Below are 16,601 nucleotides of genomic sequence, written 5' to 3'. Positions count from 1 at the left end.
CTAAAATAACATGACTCTTTTAACTTAAAAACACAAATAGAAACCATAACAGGACTCTTTGAACAGTAGACATTTTCTTCAAAAATAAAAAATAAAACAAAACAGACTGGACCACTTCCATCAACTCAGTAACTTTCTCAATTGATATGCGAAAAAATGCAATGTTTTTATTCCTTGGCAAATTACTGAATTACCTACCTACTTAAATGACCCTGAAGTCAATTGAAGTGGTCCATATGTCTGTTAAATTACTGAATTATTGAATTGTGGAAATGTGAAGATGGTTGTGAATACAGGAAAGAATCCCAAAATACAGAAATGAAGAACAACAGCCCTGCCTGCAAGCCTTCTTGATTGTTATTGACTGAACAACTTTGAAAGAGTAGCATCTAGAGCAGAACAGGACTAGGAAGATACTTTTAATATATACTTCATTGATCTTGCAACCTTTTGGGAGATGACACATCAGAATGCCACCAAAGGAGTCCTATTATTATCGCAGTGGATACAACTTGGGTGACTCGTAAACAGCTTAAATATTCATGGTGCCTCTCTTTCAGACCTCTCCTGAAAAGAATTGAATACTGCTCCCACCAGGATGCTCCCCAACCTCTTGAATGTGACATTCCCTGTATCTCTAACTCACTATCAACCATCACAGGTTTCAGAAGCTTCTGCTTCTCTATGTTTGAAATCCTTGTTTCATAAGTACCTACAAGATACTGCAGAGAAGGCAGAATGTAGATATATTTGAAGGAATCCCATGAAAAAGTAAAAGAATCAAATAAGCAGACATAAGATTAGCCTTATGATCAATTTATAACCTCTTGGACGTCCACAGGGGATGGCCTTCCATCTTGTTTTTCAGGAAATTGGATTCCAAGTAAGATTTTAGCCTCCAGAACAATGGGATTGATTTGTCATTTATGTTCCCATTTGCAAGATCAATTAAGAACTCCGCTGGGTTCATAGCTATCATAGGAGAGCAACCAATTGAAGATAAATATAGCATAGCTTCAGAGGCTTTTCCGAAGTACAATGAATTGCCTCTGCTCAAGAGAATTAACTTGTCGAACTTGTTGAATAGTCTGCTTGATGGCTGATGAATTGTACTCACTACTGTTTTTCTAGCCTACAAAACCCCACATTGAAATTCAAGGGAGGATGTTTTCTAAATTAAAGAAAATAAGAAATGTTGTGGTTTATTACCTTTGCAATATTGTATATCATTTGAACTATTCTAAGAGTTGTAGTTGAGTCTAAACCAGAGGTTGGTTCATCTAGGAAAAGAAGTGATGGGTTGAGCAGGATTTCATTGCCGATGCTCCAACCATGGTGCTCGGATTATCATCTCCAAGGATGAAAGGATTAGCTTTCAATTACTACAATAACAAAGGAACTCTGGGTAAGTAAGCACTCTACTTTAAGGATTAGCTCTCATTACGTCTTATACCAAAAGACCGAACGGTGTACCTAGCCTTTAAGAAAATGGGGGTTTGCCCACTCAGCTGCTCCAACACCTTCGTGGCTTTGGTGAGACGATATCCACTTTCACCCACGGAGATATTGATGACTAATTTTTGAACTTTGATCTCCCATACTGGGTTCAAGAGCTTCTTCTCTAAAGACATTGCTCTCCGCTGTTGGATTTTAATCTCTAGACCTGATATTGCATTTGCAGTAAGTAAACTCAGTCGGTTTACAAGTAATCCCGGTGCAGAGCACTGAAAGGCAACTGGGAGAGTTCTTGGGTATCTCAAGAGAACCTTGGAACTTGGCTTGTTTTACTATGATTATCCAGCTATACTAGAAGGGTATACTGATGCAAGTTGGATTACTGGTAATGGAGATAACAAGTCCACCTCTGGATGGATTTTCGTCCTTGGTGGGGGTGCGATCTCTTGGGCATCCAAGAGACAAACTTGAATATCTCACTCAACCATGGAATCCGAATTCATAGCCTTAGCGGTTGCTGGAAAAGAGGCTGAATGGATTAAGAATTTATTATTGGATATAAAACTTTGGCATAGTCCTATGCCTCAAATTTCCATTTATTGTGATAGTGAGGCAACTCTGTCAAGAGCCTACAGTGGTACTTACAATGGTAAGTCCAAACATATAAGCCTGAAACATGAATTTGTTAGGCAACTGATTCAAGATTGAGTCATCACTACAACCTATGTGAGGTCAAGTAAAAACTTGGCTGATCCTACCAAGGGCTTGGCCAAAGAATTGGTAAGAATGACAACCAAAGAGATGGGATTAAAACCATTTACTTAGTCACCTGTAATGGTAACCCGGCCTAAACTGAAAAACCATTAATATTGGGTTTAATGGGTAACAACAAGTTACAACAATGTGATTGTTAGCACTAACATTGAGAAATTTCCCATCACAACATAAACAGTGTTGTCCGTTATGATGAGAGGTTGAGTTAAAGTCTTAATGAAGTTCTGAAATGTGTCAAATAACGAAACACATAATGAAATTTCACCTATGTGAACATAGAAGTGGTGCCGCTTCTCATGAGAGTTTGGGTTTGCTCTTGGGATTGTTCATGAAATCATGAAAGAAGCACATGGCCATAACAATGTTGAGCAAAACTTGAAACTCTTGCAGAGACTGGACATTTTTGTGTGTATAGGTGTCTTCGGTCTGTCTTGAGAGTAATTGGTTTAAGGTCTTACCACCAATAACTTTGACAAGGCTCTGAGATATCTATACTAACAAAAGGTTTAAGTTGATAAACACCTTTTGTATGCATAACTGTGTCATAGTAGTTTGGATTGAGAGAGAATTATGTAATTGATCAATCAATGTGGGGGATTGTTGGATTTTAATCTCATAAGAGATTAAATCCAATGAGTTTGATTAGTCAATTACATAAGAAATTGCACCTACACACTTGATTGAAAAATGAGTTTTTCTCTTACAAAACCCAGTTTTGAACTTATCCCACATTGGAAAATTATAAGCTTTGTTTTCAATATTTTAATAGGAGCTGATTTACACTCCTTAGAAATAGTACATGAGAGTATGGGGGTTTGATACTGCGCAACGCGCGCGCACGTGTGTGCAGCGCAATGAGGCGCTTTAGAGGCGCACTTTGCATGCACCCGCATGGCTTGCAAAGGGCGGCTTTGGTTTTGGTGCGATGCTAACCGTTGATCACCGTTGATGAGATCAACGGTCACGATTCGATCGGGTGTGATCAAGAGGCACAATTCAAAGTTAACAGCCATTAACTGTTAACTACTTTTTAAACAGTTACAATGTTTGAAATTGTGACTATTCAAGGTGCCTTCTTTGAACCAGCACCTACCTTTTCTTCATACCTCTTCATAAACTATTTAAGGAGCATGAATCTGACTTCAAAAACACACATTTTTTAAATCCACTTTTTTTTCTCTCTCTCTCTCTCAGTCCGGTCTGCTACAGTCTCACATAAGGTTTTTTCGAAGATTCTTCAACTTTGCTGGTTACAGATTTGCCTGTAACCCAACAGCAAACTCAGTGAAACTGAGTGGGGGCAAATAACGTTCTAAAGACAGTGTCTTCAAACGCGCCTTAAAGCTTATCCTCCAAAGTTACAGTGACCCCATTTTCTTACATCCGCATACGAGGTTACAAAGGCAACCGAGTAGGTTGATCGTTTACGGAAGAAAGTAGGGGGAGGGTGACGTTTAACGGCGAACGTTAATGTCTTTTCTATCTTTAAATGATTTTCTGTTATGAAATGTGATTTTAAATGTTGTTTTTGAAACCGGTTACCTGCGATGATTGCCCCCCCACAATGTCCCACAACACATCCCCGTTGTGTATTGTAAACATCTCCCGATAATGATATCATCATTTCTAGTATCACATCAGGAGATGTTCCCAATACACGACTTGAATGTGTTGTGGGACATTGTGGGGGGTTGATTTGCTCTCACCGCATTCACCGAAATAGAAAGTTGGTTGTTAATTGGTCCATCTCATCCGATATGATATGGAAAACATTCTTTTTCCGTATCATAGATTTTCCCTTCAAAATCAGAGTGGGGCTTTACCATGGTGTTCAGCCCTCCCACGTTATCGGAATCTGACTCCTCCCGCGTCAACTCCTTCGAAGTCCGAACACATTCATCCATTCCTTACACAATTTAGCCACCAAGATCATGATTTTTAAAACCGAACTGGTCAGGGGTCCTGTTACTGGTTCGAATGGTCCTGAATGGTCGGCCCGTTCTGACAGAAAAAATAAAAAAATTTAAAAAACTGGAAAACAGTCAAAACCGTTCGAACAATAAACCGGCCAGTTCAGCAATTTTCTGACCAAAATCAACAGTTTTAGGGGAAAAGTGGTTTTGGAGGAAAACGGTGACCGGTTCCCGGTTTTTCCGATCCGACCGTCCGGTCCGATCCGGTTTTGAAAACAGTGACCAAGATCATGTTAAGAAATGCAGAGGTGGCCGCCGGCTGGTAATCTGAGGTCGGCAGAGGCTTTACGGAATCCTCAATTATCCATATAGATTAGAGGAGCATTTCATCTAAAAGGATGTAAATAAAACTATCGCACGTCGCCTGAGAGATTCGAACTCTCGCGGGGAAACCCCATGTACTTAGCAGGCACACGCCTTAACCACTCGGCCAAAGCGACATTACAATAGATAAAATTTATAAATAATTAATGTTTACAGCTTTAGCCCGTTTGTTTAACCATAGATTGGCATATCAGACGAGAGTGTAAATGAGAATAGTCCCATTACAATGAGCGGGTGTAGATTCGAATCTGATGACGGAGAACGGGAGCAGACCTTGCATAGTATTAGGGCAGGGCCGTCAGATTCAGATCTGATCTCAATATTGTTTGTACAGTCACCAAACAAAGCGGCAAGTCTGACACAAGGCCCACAACTTCCTGTTCTTCTACAGTTGTACCTACTCAACTCTGTGCATCTCTTTCTTTTGACCCGTTGTTTTCGGAGCTCGGATCTCTTCGTGGAAAGGTCGAAGGCGAGCTTTGATTCTGACTTATTCTTTTTGTCTCTGCTTTTAGAAGAAACTGTAAACGCTTGTTTCTTTGGCTTCTTTCACGGGTCAGTCAATAGTTACCCTCTTCTTTCACCTTCTAACAGGGCTCTTTTAGACATAATTTCGCCATTAGATGAATAGAGATGACTTGGGTATTGTTTGATCTATGACTACGACGATGAATGGTTCTTCAAGATTAAAGATTGATAGTCTGCATGCTTAGTTAATTTTTTCTTTTAACTCATTTTCACGTCGTTTTAAGTAGCTCTAATGGATAGAACAGTTCAGATAGCTGACCTTTTGTGCTTTTGATTTGGTGTACTAGCAAGCTTTACAGTATACAATCTTGTTCCCAGCAGATCCTGAGTAGAGATCTGTATTATGTTTTTGGGTTTGTGGGGCAGCACGCCATCCAATTGATCGACGGCCTTAGACCCACCCAAATTTTGATTGTTCTTAGCTTTTCTTCTGTATTTAGTCTCTAAGCATTTTCTTGTGATATAATATTTCCACAGTTTTTACTTCTAAAATTTATCCATTAAGATCTGCCCTTACATGCTTTCACACAGGAGTGACTAGCTCAGAAAACTTTGGAGGGCCAGAAACAGTGTAAGAGCCTTCTCTTTGTCGTAGATGGCTTAGTTTTTTATGCTTGTTTAATGTTTCCTAATGCTTATCCAAATGATGTTTGGTATTTTCACTTTATTGTTATAAAGAGATATCATCTGTAATTCCAACTTGCTTTATGAGTGTTGGCCCCTCTTCTATGATTAATTATTTGCCTCCACTATTCAATATCCATCATCATTATCTAAGCCTTGTCCCAACTATATGGGATCGGCTACATAAATCCCGTTGTACCATTCCCTGTTTAATGTCATACTCATATCTAAATTATAAGCCCTCAAATAATTTTTTATGACTTCAACCCATGCCCTTTTTGGGTTATATCTTTTGTGTAAGCACATCAATCATGTTAAATGAAAAGTTAGTTACCATTTGGAATTATGAAATTTTACAAGCATCAACAAGGTTGGTTAAGCTCCTAAGAAAATCTGTGGTGTAAAAGATGATCATCCATCTAGCATACAGGAAGAAGCCAAAATGTCTGCTAATTTGTGTTGTGAATCCAAAAATAAGCATTCGATTCATATGGGCCACCCTCAGAAACAATTGATACCAAACTTGCTGCATCACTTGGGGTGAATGACAATCAGCTTAAACCATTATCCTGAAATATGGATGAGGAATCCTTCTGAAGGGGGATGAATGGGATATTCTATTGGCCTGGAGGAAATAATGCAAAGCTGGATTCCACACATGACAATGGGACCATTCTTGAACTAGAAAACAAGAGATAATAATGTCAAAAGCAATTTGGCCAACTGGTCACCCTCTTCAATTTCTCTCATATTATGGATAATTGATTCAAGGTGTGGGAAGTGGTTAGTTTGGCTAACTTATCAATCTTATTTGCACCCCTATCTGTACACTCTTTTTACTAAAACTGCATGTCTATTAGTCCAACTTATCTTAAAATCTTTTGATCCTAAACATTTCTTTGTTGTTCTAGCTTTGCATTCTGGTTAAACTTTAGTCTTATCTTCAAAATTTTATTGTTACTGGATTAATAGAGAAGTACCACAAGGCTACTAATACCTCTATAACTAGTAGAAAGGTTTTGCCAAGTTGAAATGCTAAGCATTTCTTGTCTGCTGCTATGCTGATTCAGATTTCAGAATAGAGGGAAACATGTAGTTGTGGTTGGCTAAGATTTTCTTTAACCTCCTTGTCATTGCAATAATTCATTAATTTATTGAATATAAGAAACAACATGGTAGTTAGTAAATTCAATTAACTATTCTCTGTTTGGTCTGCCTTTGCAATTCTTATTTGATCTGGTTTTAATTGAAATTATCATGATAAAGTTGAGGTTATAGAACTTTCATGTTTCTAGCTTTGCAGTCCTGGTCAGTTATCATTTCTTTCCTTTGAAGGCATTATTTACACCAATTATCTTCTGCTTTTAACCATCTGGTGTTGTAACTAAAACCATTTTACAGGTACCTAACTAGCATTAGTTTTTGAATGGCCTTCCGAGCTTTCTGGAACAGTCCTGTTGGTCCCAAAACAACTCATTTTTGGGGCCCTGTTGCAAACTGGGGGTTTGTCACTGCTGTATGTTCCAATACCTTTCCTTTTTGTTATAATATAGGTGTATTTGGGTTGCACGATTGTTAATAAATATGTATATTTGATTGTAAAATTAATAAAACTGGTCTAGCCTGGAAAACTGGGAACAAAGTCTTTGGGTTGGTTTGATGTAGGGAAAAAATGCACAAGAAACTTAATAGAAAAACAGATGGATCAGCTTGTTTTATGCCAAGCTGGAAGGTTAGGATGCTTTGCCAGGTATTGGCCCAGAAAATACAGACCCATAATAATAACAACAACGATGACGACAAATTGGTTTGAGATTTGAGGGAGAGTCCCTCTGTAAAAGAGGTTGGGGTGGGGAGCAAAAAGATAGATGACAGTTGGGCTAATAGAGATGCATGGTGATTGTAGATTACTACTGTCTAGATCCTAATATGGACAGGTTTTTAAGTCTATTCATCTGTGAAGAGTCTAAAGGACCCAGAATCTTCCACATGGTACCATTGTTTTGGGTTATCAGGGTCGAATGTGTTCCTTGCTCCTTTCATCATCCTCTATTCATGGGGCAAATTCCAATGCAAATAGCCTTCTCAAGTTTCCAAATGAGTCCTTTATTTCCCTGGAGTTCATCTGCCAAGCAAATTGGTAACCTTCAATCTGATATACTCTTTCCTGGTTCATTGGTTGTTATGACCATGGTTTGATAATAATCCTGCTTTATTGTTTATCCATCTATATATAACATCTACGCAATGCTTACTTGTTAGTAATCAAAATTTATAATTGGTTGCTTCCATAGGGATTAGCGGACACGCAGAAGCCCCCTCAAATGATATCTGGTAACATGACTGCAGGTTAGAACTTAAATTGCCAGTATAAAGCATCTATTTACCTTTTCATATATTAACAGCTAATCTCACCCTCTATTTGGTACTGCAGCAATGTGTATCTGCTCAGGGTTGTTAATGAGGTTTGCTTGGATGGTGCAGCCACGAAATTATCTACTCCTAGCATGCCATGCCTCCAATGAGATAGTGCAGCTCTATCAACTCTCACGTTTGGCAAAGTCTCAAGGGTAAGAAACCAAAGATGTTTTCTGGATACAATATAGTTACTTTTTGGTATGACTTTGTTTAGTCTGTTATTCCATGCATTTGCATAAAGGGAAAGAATGCCAAAAACAGGAATTGAGGCAGGCATCTGGTAAGTGGTAACATTCCAGTGCAACAGTCTGGTGTCCTGGGAACAGAGAAAAACTTAATTTCTACTATCAAGAACACCAGAAACTTTCTGTTAAAACTTGGAGAAAATGCCTCCCAAATTTTGTAATGGTGATTAGTATTAAAAAGAATACCATGGTGGTGTTGTTACCTCTGACAACCAATTGTTTGTGGCCTGGAAATTGTACATGGAAAATCCTGCTTGTCCTTTCAGAGATCCTTCTACATTCTTCAGCCAGTTATTTTATTGGGCATGTGGAAGCAAATATTGAAGTTACATAAATATGCAGAATTGTGACAGGTTAATGAAATTATTTAAACTGCTTCTGTGACAGGTATTTGGACCAGAAGAAAGAGGAAGTCGAACGATAGTAACTTTCAGATGTGTTGTCCTTGATGTTAGTTTTGACCAGACGTTATGCCCCTTTGTGTAAATTATCCAATAAGTTGTTCGAATTTAATCCCTGTATCTCTAGATACCAGAAGATGGGTGAACGTGAGTTTATTTTCATTTGTGTGAATCATTGATGCAACTGCAGACTCAAAGAAATACTGTACGAGAAGAATAAGGATGGACTGGAAGACAAAAGATGGTAGAAGTAGAACAAACGAGAGCCAAAGAGGATGTGTTTATGAGAGAGAGAGAGAGAGAGAGAGAAGTGACACTTGTTGTGCAAGCATTAACTTAGAAAAGCGTGGTGTAGTGTGATTGTTCTTCGTCAAAATCTCTGTTAAGACTTCTTTGTGTTGTCTTGAAGATTGTTCTACCTCTCAGAAAGCGATTTTAACCACAGTACAACCTTCTGAAAATTATTTGCTCCACCCAGATTTTGTTTCTGGCTGGGCTGGGCCCAAAAATTTGGATTTCATTTTTACTTTTTGAGATGGACCCAAGCCTAGACCAGATCCAGACCAAAGTTTGCCCAACCTTATCCCAAATCGAGTCCCAAATTTTCTGTAATCAGACTCGGATTTTGTTTATTTAAGATTTGGATTTTAATTGGATGCAAGCTCCAAACTTCAAATGATAATCAAAGTAAACCACAGTTTACAAGAGTTGTTCTCCAAAATTTGTTTCTAACAGGTCTAGGGATCTACTACCAACAAAACACCCCTAAGTCTGTCCCAACAGGCCACTGCAGCCCATGAATCAGGTATCATTTTTGGAAAGATGTTTCCAATGTGCGGCTGCAGTGGCCTGTTGGAAGTATTTTGTCAGTAGCAAATCTAAACTTCTATTTGAAGCAAGTAAGCCTGTGGTCTTGAGGAGAGTCAGGAGACTTGCTTCAAAAGATTCTAATGTTGGGTCAAACCATCATAACTCCCAAGGGGGTAATTCACTAAATTTGCCCTGGTTCTCTCGTTTCCTTTTTGCCTTAGTGGTTCCAGGTAAATCAATTTTTTCCCTATCAAGTATGGTGAAGCTGTTATAAGAATAAGGTCCTAGTGTCCAACCAATTACCCCTTGTTAAATTTAATGTTACTAAGGCTCAGATTGGAGGGAGTACAAATACATACTTGTAGAGTGCAAAACTTTGTATTTTGTATGTATTTGTATTTATAATAAGACTAAGTTTTTAACTAATGACTCAACAAATTAGCCCTTTCTCTTCTATTATCAGTGCTTGGTTCCGGATAAGAAAATAAACAAGAAATCAACCAAATATAGTTAAAACAAGTTTAGGATAGAAGTTGTTAAGCCCCAATTCTTATTTGAGTTCTACTACCGTGCATTCATTGGTGGTTGCATATTAAATCTAGATCTCAACCAATTACATTAAAATTTATTCTTTTGATAAAGTCATCATCATCATCCCAATTATATGGGGTCGACTATTTATGAGGATTTGACAAAAGTTTTAGTGGCAGCTGCCAGCCTGACACAACTGTCCTCATTTATTCGGGCTTGGGAGATAAGTTGAAACAGGTGGAATTACTTTTCACATTTAACAAGGTATACTAACAATGCACCGTAGATTTTGCATTGCTGAGGGGAGAGAGAGTGGAAATTCTGAGTATAAGACGTGCTATGGTCAAGGAATTCTGAAAAAACACAAGAGCGGAACGCCCTTGCTAATCTAAGATTTAGCTTACATGTATAATGTATTCTTAACGTTTAAGCTATTTGCTTTTTAAATAAAGGGACCCATTCCATGCTGGATCTACATTCTCCAAGTATCTCATCACTATGACAAAGAAATTCCAAAGGAAAGAAAAGATTTGAATGAATTAATTTAACAGTTAGCTTGCGAGCACTTAACTTCCAAGTGATTTCACGTAAGAAAGGGGACCCACCCACAATCCAATTGTGGCTCCTATTTATGGTGAACATGACATGGCTCCAACTGTATTCTAAATCCTGTAGACCCAACTCCCAAGCACAGAAGCCTATCTTTCCTTATAAGCTAGAAAGTTGAAAAATGGTTACTTCAAACAGAAAATTCGAACTTAATGCTCTTATGATGATACCTGATTAGGAGAGATTTGGCCCTCTAATGATATTGCTACACGTGGCAATTCTAAACCATTGTTTAACACCTCATATACATGTTGGGTACATCTCACATGATCTAAGTATCTTGACACCACCTAGGCAAGGTCGATCTGTAGGCACCTTGGCCCAGGACTAGGTCAGCCATCTCAGGACCAAGTCGGTCACTATAGGACTGGGTTGGCCATCGCAAGATCAAGTCGGCCATCATAAGACCAAGTCGGTTAGGTCAGCCATGACAGGATCAAGTTAGGGATCTTAGCATGAGGGGCGACCTATCTCCGCTAACCTAGCTAAAGCGCGGTTGGCAACCTGCAAAGCGTAGTGGCTAACCCCCATCATGAGTAGGCTATCGTCTCTAAATCCTATAAAATCATGTTGCCTCTCATCAGTGGAGCTAACTCCCGCCCTACCCGCTTCGGAGGCAACTGGATGAGTTCTATCGTTTTATGCGGAAGCCGCCTTTGAGAGATAAACTGCCTCCGAGCAAGGTTGACCGGTAAGCCACGTCCCCCCAGAGATCTCGAACGTGCAGCATGAGCCCATGACAACCTATGCCTATATATAGGCATCCCAGTGATTAGAGAAGATAGGCACAATTTAGCTCTCAAATTCTCTAGCTCTTTCATACACTCATCGCTAACTTAAGCATCAAAGTGCCCACCCTAAACACTTTGATTATTGTTTGCTTACATCTCGGCCAGCTGAACTAGCCAGTTCGTTATCAAAGTTGTCATCGTCCAGTAGGGAGCAACCAGATCGCACATTATTAATTGCCACTACCTATGAGAAATGCTACAAAAAGCCTTCTCACTCCTGCTAAGTACTCAATGGAATCAACCAATGACAACAATAACAACAACGCCTAGATTGAAGGAACCCTCGTAGGGGCAGAATCAAAATGACTAGCACAAATAAGTTCCATTGGTCTTGCCCGAATACAATCTCTTGACCTTGACTATGGAGACGCCCCCGTAGGTCAAGCCCTCCATGGTTCCCATGGGAATTGATGGCCAACAGACTGTGGAGCCGCATTTTCGTCAATGTTTATAAAGTAAGGGGTCAACGGTTGAATAGCACTACTCCTCACCATCGTCCCCATCATCAGCACCCTCGCCAGCATCATTCTCATCGCCCTCTCCATTATCCTCCATTTCAGTTTCGGGCTCTGCATCGACCTCGTTGACCACCACCTCAATGACCGACTTGAGGGACATCGCATCGAAGTTTGTGTGAGTAAAGCGCCTTGAGGAAAAAGTGGCACAATTTAAGCCCTTCTTGAGGGTAGGCATGACGAGTACTTCTCTTGAGGTACTTGGGCAAATGACGGAACTCCTCAATGGCTACATCGCTAGTTCAACGGATGTCCACAAAGTGCTTATTGTGCTTCTCTTCATGTTAACAAGTTCACTCTTGCACCTGGTGGTCAAGATGGCGATGTTCTGCGTAGTGCCGCATTCAACCCTTAGACTCTTCTAGCTCGGGCAAGCAAATCTGGCCAGTGCCAAAAAACCAGTTGAACTAAGTCACTTCGGGCCAGAGATGTGTAGCAAACTACTAACTTTGACTCGAGAGTGGGGGCAATTGATGAGAGGAGATTTGGCCCTCTAGTGACATTGTGCCACGTGGTGATCTTGAACCGTTGCTTAACACCTCGACGCTACGTAGGCAACAACATTGCCTTCACCAACCTGGAGTCTGCATCAAATACGTGTTGGCTACACCTCACATGGTCTGAGTATCTTGACACCACCTAGGCAAGGCCAGTCTATAGGCACCTCAGCCCAGGACTAGGTTGGCCATCTTAGGACCAGGTCAACCACCATAGGATCAGGTCAACCACCACAGAACCAAGTCGGCCATCACAGGATTAGGTCAGCCATCACAAGACCAGGTTGGCCATCACAGGACCAAGTCGGCCATCACAAGACTAGGTTAGCCATCACAGAACAAAGTCTTCTATCATAGGACCAGGTTGGCCATCGCAAGATCAAGCTAGGGACCTCAGCATAAGAGGCGACCTCTCTCCATCAACATAGCTGAAGCACGGTTGGCAACCTACAGAACATGGTGGCCAACCCCCATCATGAGTGGACTATTGTCTTTGAATCCTCTGATATCACGCTACCTCATCGACGGAGCTAACTCTTGCCCCGCCCGCTTTAGAGGCAACCAGATGAGCTCTATCGCTTTACGCGGAAGTCATCTTTGAGAGAGAAACTGCGTCCAAGCGAGGTGGATTGGTAGGCCACATCTCTCGGGAGATCTCGGACGTGTCGCATGAAACCCATGGCAACTTGCGCCTATATAAAGGCATCCCAATTATTAGGGAAGGTAGGCACGATTTAGCTTTCAAATTCTCTAGCTCTCTTGCTTTCTATCTCTCTCATACACTCATTGCTAACTTAAGCATCGGAGTACACACCCTGGGTAAAGCACCACAAACACTCTAATTATTGTTTTCTTGCATCTCGGACATCCAACCTAGTTAGTTCGTCATCCAAGCTATCATTTAGCAGGAAGCGACCAGATCGCACATCATCAATATCAAGCATGTTATGAGAGGCCTCTTGGCATCCATCTTGTAGTTCTTTTCAAGGGAATTAATGCCAAAACCATATCATGTCCTTCCCACTTTGTCTTTTATTTGATGTATTAATATATCTTAATATATAATTTGTCACTATTGTTCATCAATTTAGATGTTGAAAGTAAGTTTTAAAAATAATAAAGATGGAGGAACGTATGATTTGGGTTGGCAATGGTGAATTTTGTTATATTTGTGCCTTGAATTCTTTGTAGCGACCTGCTTCAGGAATCCACTCCGAATTAATTTGAGAAAAACCCAAAGGCAAAACTTCATAGTGGTTTATGGTGGGCTATGGGCTTGGGCTGCGACGGTATTAACCCAACCCATATTCATCTTATAGGTCTGAACCGAATACGAAGAGTCATGTATTTCGGGGGGTTTTCTCTCTTATAAACAAAAGTCTGAGTCTTGTGAGAGATGAGTGAGACATCGGGTGTATTCGGGGCTTAGGGTTTTCTGTGAGAGCACAACTTTGTATTTTTTTTCTTCATTACCTAGTACATAGTGGATTTATGTTCCTCCTTCGCCAATGGACGTAGGCTATAAGCCGAACCACATAAATCTGTGTGTTATCTGGGTTTGCTTTCTCTTTATCTATATTTTATTTTCATTTGAGTGCCATTTCGAATATGTTTTCTTGGGTTTTTTTTTTCTGTAACAAATTTTATATGTAGCAAATGGAGCAGGGAAGAAACCATAGAGACAGTGAGGGGAAAACATTTGGTTTCCAAGAAAGTAATTGGAATTGGAAAGGTTGTAGGAAAATCCTTAAAGGTATTCGATGAAATTCCTAAGATTTTTCCTTTTATTTTTAAGGTTTTTCAGACAACATTCCCAACTTTAATAATTTTCCTAGAAACCAAATGCACAAAGGAACAGAATTGCAGGAATCTTTCACATGGCGCTGCAGCAATGACCAGAGTGACATATTCTAGTTCACCCTTGTGAGGCACTAAGGCAGACACCTAAACTTTGATGGTTTCCTCACAACAAATTTTGGCCCCAAAGACATTTTCATCTGTTAAAAATAAGCGAGGAGAAGAGATTCATTCCTCACAAAACCATGCTCACACCGTTCATACAGTCCTTTGTCACTTTGCATTAGAAATATCTTCGTACTTGTATATTTTTTCATGGGAAGATAATCCCAATACAAAGCTGAAAGGTACTTTGCGAATGGAGTGAACACGGTCTTGTGAGACAAACTTTTTTTTTGGTAAAATGTAAAAGGGATTGAGCGACAAAAAACAAATGCAATTAAAAGACCAAGGACACTTAAGACTGATCTATCAACAAACTAGGAAAACCCCTATTGGCCAACCAATCCACAACTTGATTAGCTTCCCTAAATACGGGTTATAGAACAGTTGAAGCTCGCAACTGCTACTCAAAACAAAGCACTCTTCAAAACAATGCTCCTCTGAGTCTCTGATCACCCCTTTTTTAGGTTGGCCGGTGAGTGCTTCACTAAAAATATAGAGCAAGTGTCAAGCAAGCAGAAGACGACTTCTTCGATTGAAGTCAATTCAACTTGAAAACGCTATATGGTTACTATTCCTTTATTAATTTCAACCTTCCCCACCCCACACCGCCGAAAAGAACATAGCTATTTTCTGGCTCCACCTCTGTACACGTACACAAGTGGAGCAGAGCACAAGTCCCTAGTCAACTGTTTGCATTGTATAGTCATCATCGTCACCAACTCCATGAATCGGCATCCCATTCAGAGCCATAGGTTATAGACTCGGGTTTCTGTCTAGGACTGACAAGGTCAGAAGTGGAATCACAAGCCATAAGGAATATTTAGAGTTTTGCAATTTAGTTATGACAATTTATAGTGCATCAATGTGCAGTAAAGATGTGAAAATACATTTTATGAAAGATGAACCAATAAAAAAGAGGGTTCGATTATGGCTTTCCGTGCGGATTTCGGACTGTTTAGAAGCTCAAAAGCCTGAATTATGGCTTTTTTTTGTTTGGCAATAGAAAATTCATTTGGGAAAAAGCTCGAGTCCATAAAAGACACCAACAACTTGAATTTGGGTATTTTTAGGAATTTTCAAAAAAAGCTTTTACAATCTTTTAGTACCCCTCGTTTTCTTTGAACGTTCGGCACGATTCACACACTTGGGAGAAAATGGGTTATCTTTTCACAAAAAACTATTTGAATGTGTAAGTGGGACCTACCAATGGTATGTGGAGCCCACTTTAGGAAAAGTATGTCGGGCCCACACGAAATATATATGTGGGCCTTACATACAAGTCCACCAATGGTGTGTGGGGCCCACCTCAAAAATGTATGTGGGCCCCACATACATGTCCACACATGCATGCCCACCAATGATATGCGGGGCCCACCTTGAAAAAATGTATGTGGGCCCTACATATATGTCGACACATGGACCCCACATGCATGCCCACTTTGAAAAATGTATGTGGACCCCACATACATATCCACACATGGACCCTACATGCATGTCCACCAATGGTATCGGGCCCACCTTGTAAAATGCATGTGGGCCCCACATACATGTCCACCAATCATATGTGGGGTCCCCTTTAGAAAATGTATGTGGGTCCCGCATGTTAAATGAAAGGTTTGTTGGCCCACACATAAGACATTCGTATATACATAATATACATTTTCATCACATTACCAAACGGTCTTCTAGCATTTATGGTCTTTCATGAGATCTATGAAAAACATTTCAACCAAGCATTTATTTGCAAAAGCTTACCCTGTATTTTAACTATCAGATCTTGTAACAGATAGTTAGTCTTCCAAACATGCACTATGATATGGAAAAGATATGATATCCGAAAAATAACTGACCAATGTACTGGAATCATAAACGTGGTAGCCAAGGTTCTAAATATTGATATGCCTGTTACATCGGTAGGTGCTTATCGAGCAGCATCAGTACTATTTTTAAATTTTTTCATATCCAGTCAAAACCCCGATACACCCTCTATAGGGGCATATCAGGGCTCCTGATATGATACGAAACTTTGATGATAGCAAATAAAGTGTTATTTATCAAAATTGATAGGTGAATTTTAATTGGTCAAAAACAAAATTACAGTGATAGTAAAATTTCAAATTTCAAAAAAGACCATATTAAAAAAT

The 16,601-nt window shown here is 39.8% G+C and overlaps 1 protein-coding gene, 1 non-coding gene and 1 pseudogene across 6 annotated transcripts; 1 reads left to right on the top strand and 2 right to left on the bottom strand.

Moving 5' to 3' along the window:
• Window positions 1-243: 243 nt before the first annotated feature.
• Window positions 244-1,631, bottom strand: LOC109114637 (ABC transporter G family member 22-like; annotated as a pseudogene).
• A 2,929-nt stretch (window positions 1,632-4,560) lies between these two features.
• Window positions 4,561-4,642, bottom strand: TRNAS-GCU (transfer RNA serine (anticodon GCU)). Its single transcript has one exon. It is a non-coding gene; the product is annotated as a tRNA-Ser (tRNA).
• A 224-nt stretch (window positions 4,643-4,866) lies between these two features.
• On the top strand, window positions 4,867-9,395 carry LOC104596324 (mitochondrial pyruvate carrier 1-like). Of its 5 annotated transcripts, XM_010257405.3 has the most exons (7): window positions 4,869-5,081; window positions 5,586-5,625; window positions 7,080-7,194; window positions 7,973-8,027; window positions 8,113-8,248; window positions 8,729-8,791; window positions 8,933-9,395. In XM_010257405.3, the coding sequence occupies exons 3-6, from the start codon at window positions 7,105-7,107 to the stop codon at window positions 8,763-8,765; spliced, it is 318 nt and encodes a 105-aa protein (XP_010255707.1). In that variant the 5' UTR covers window positions 4,869-5,081; window positions 5,586-5,625; window positions 7,080-7,104; the 3' UTR covers window positions 8,766-8,791; window positions 8,933-9,395. The 5 variants fall into 5 exon arrangements, with proteins under 5 accessions (XP_010255708.1, XP_010255707.1, XP_010255704.1 ...); XM_010257402.2 differs by having other exon boundaries at window positions 4,878-5,081; window positions 8,729-9,384; XM_088903036.1 differs by having other exon boundaries at window positions 5,075-5,168; window positions 8,729-9,385.
• The last annotated feature ends 7,206 nt before the right edge of the window (window positions 9,396-16,601 follow it).

This window comes from Nelumbo nucifera, chromosome 1 (assembly GCF_055504915.1).
Source record: "Nelumbo nucifera cultivar China Antique chromosome 1, China Antique-T2T, whole genome shotgun sequence".
In the NCBI taxonomy this organism is placed as follows: Eukaryota; Viridiplantae; Streptophyta; class Magnoliopsida; order Proteales; family Nelumbonaceae; genus Nelumbo; species Nelumbo nucifera.
The sequence above is the reverse complement of the archived record's forward strand: the minus strand, read 5'-3'. Positions and strand labels throughout refer to the sequence as shown.

What these genes read in the sequence shown, in the direction of transcription:
- LOC104596324 (XM_010257405.3), top strand. Translation starts at nt 7,105, where the DNA reads ATGGCCTTCCGAGCTTTCTGGAACAGTCCTGTTGGTCCCAAAACAACT. An exon ending in ATCTGGTAACATGACTGCAG is followed by an intron (nt 8,028 to 8,112) that starts GTTAGAACTTAA and finishes TTGGTACTGCAG; the next exon opens with CAATGTGTATCTGCTCAGGG. An exon ending in CGTTTGGCAAAGTCTCAAGG is followed by an intron (nt 8,249 to 8,728) that starts GTAAGAAACCAA and finishes CTTCTGTGACAG; the next exon opens with GTATTTGGACCAGAAGAAAG.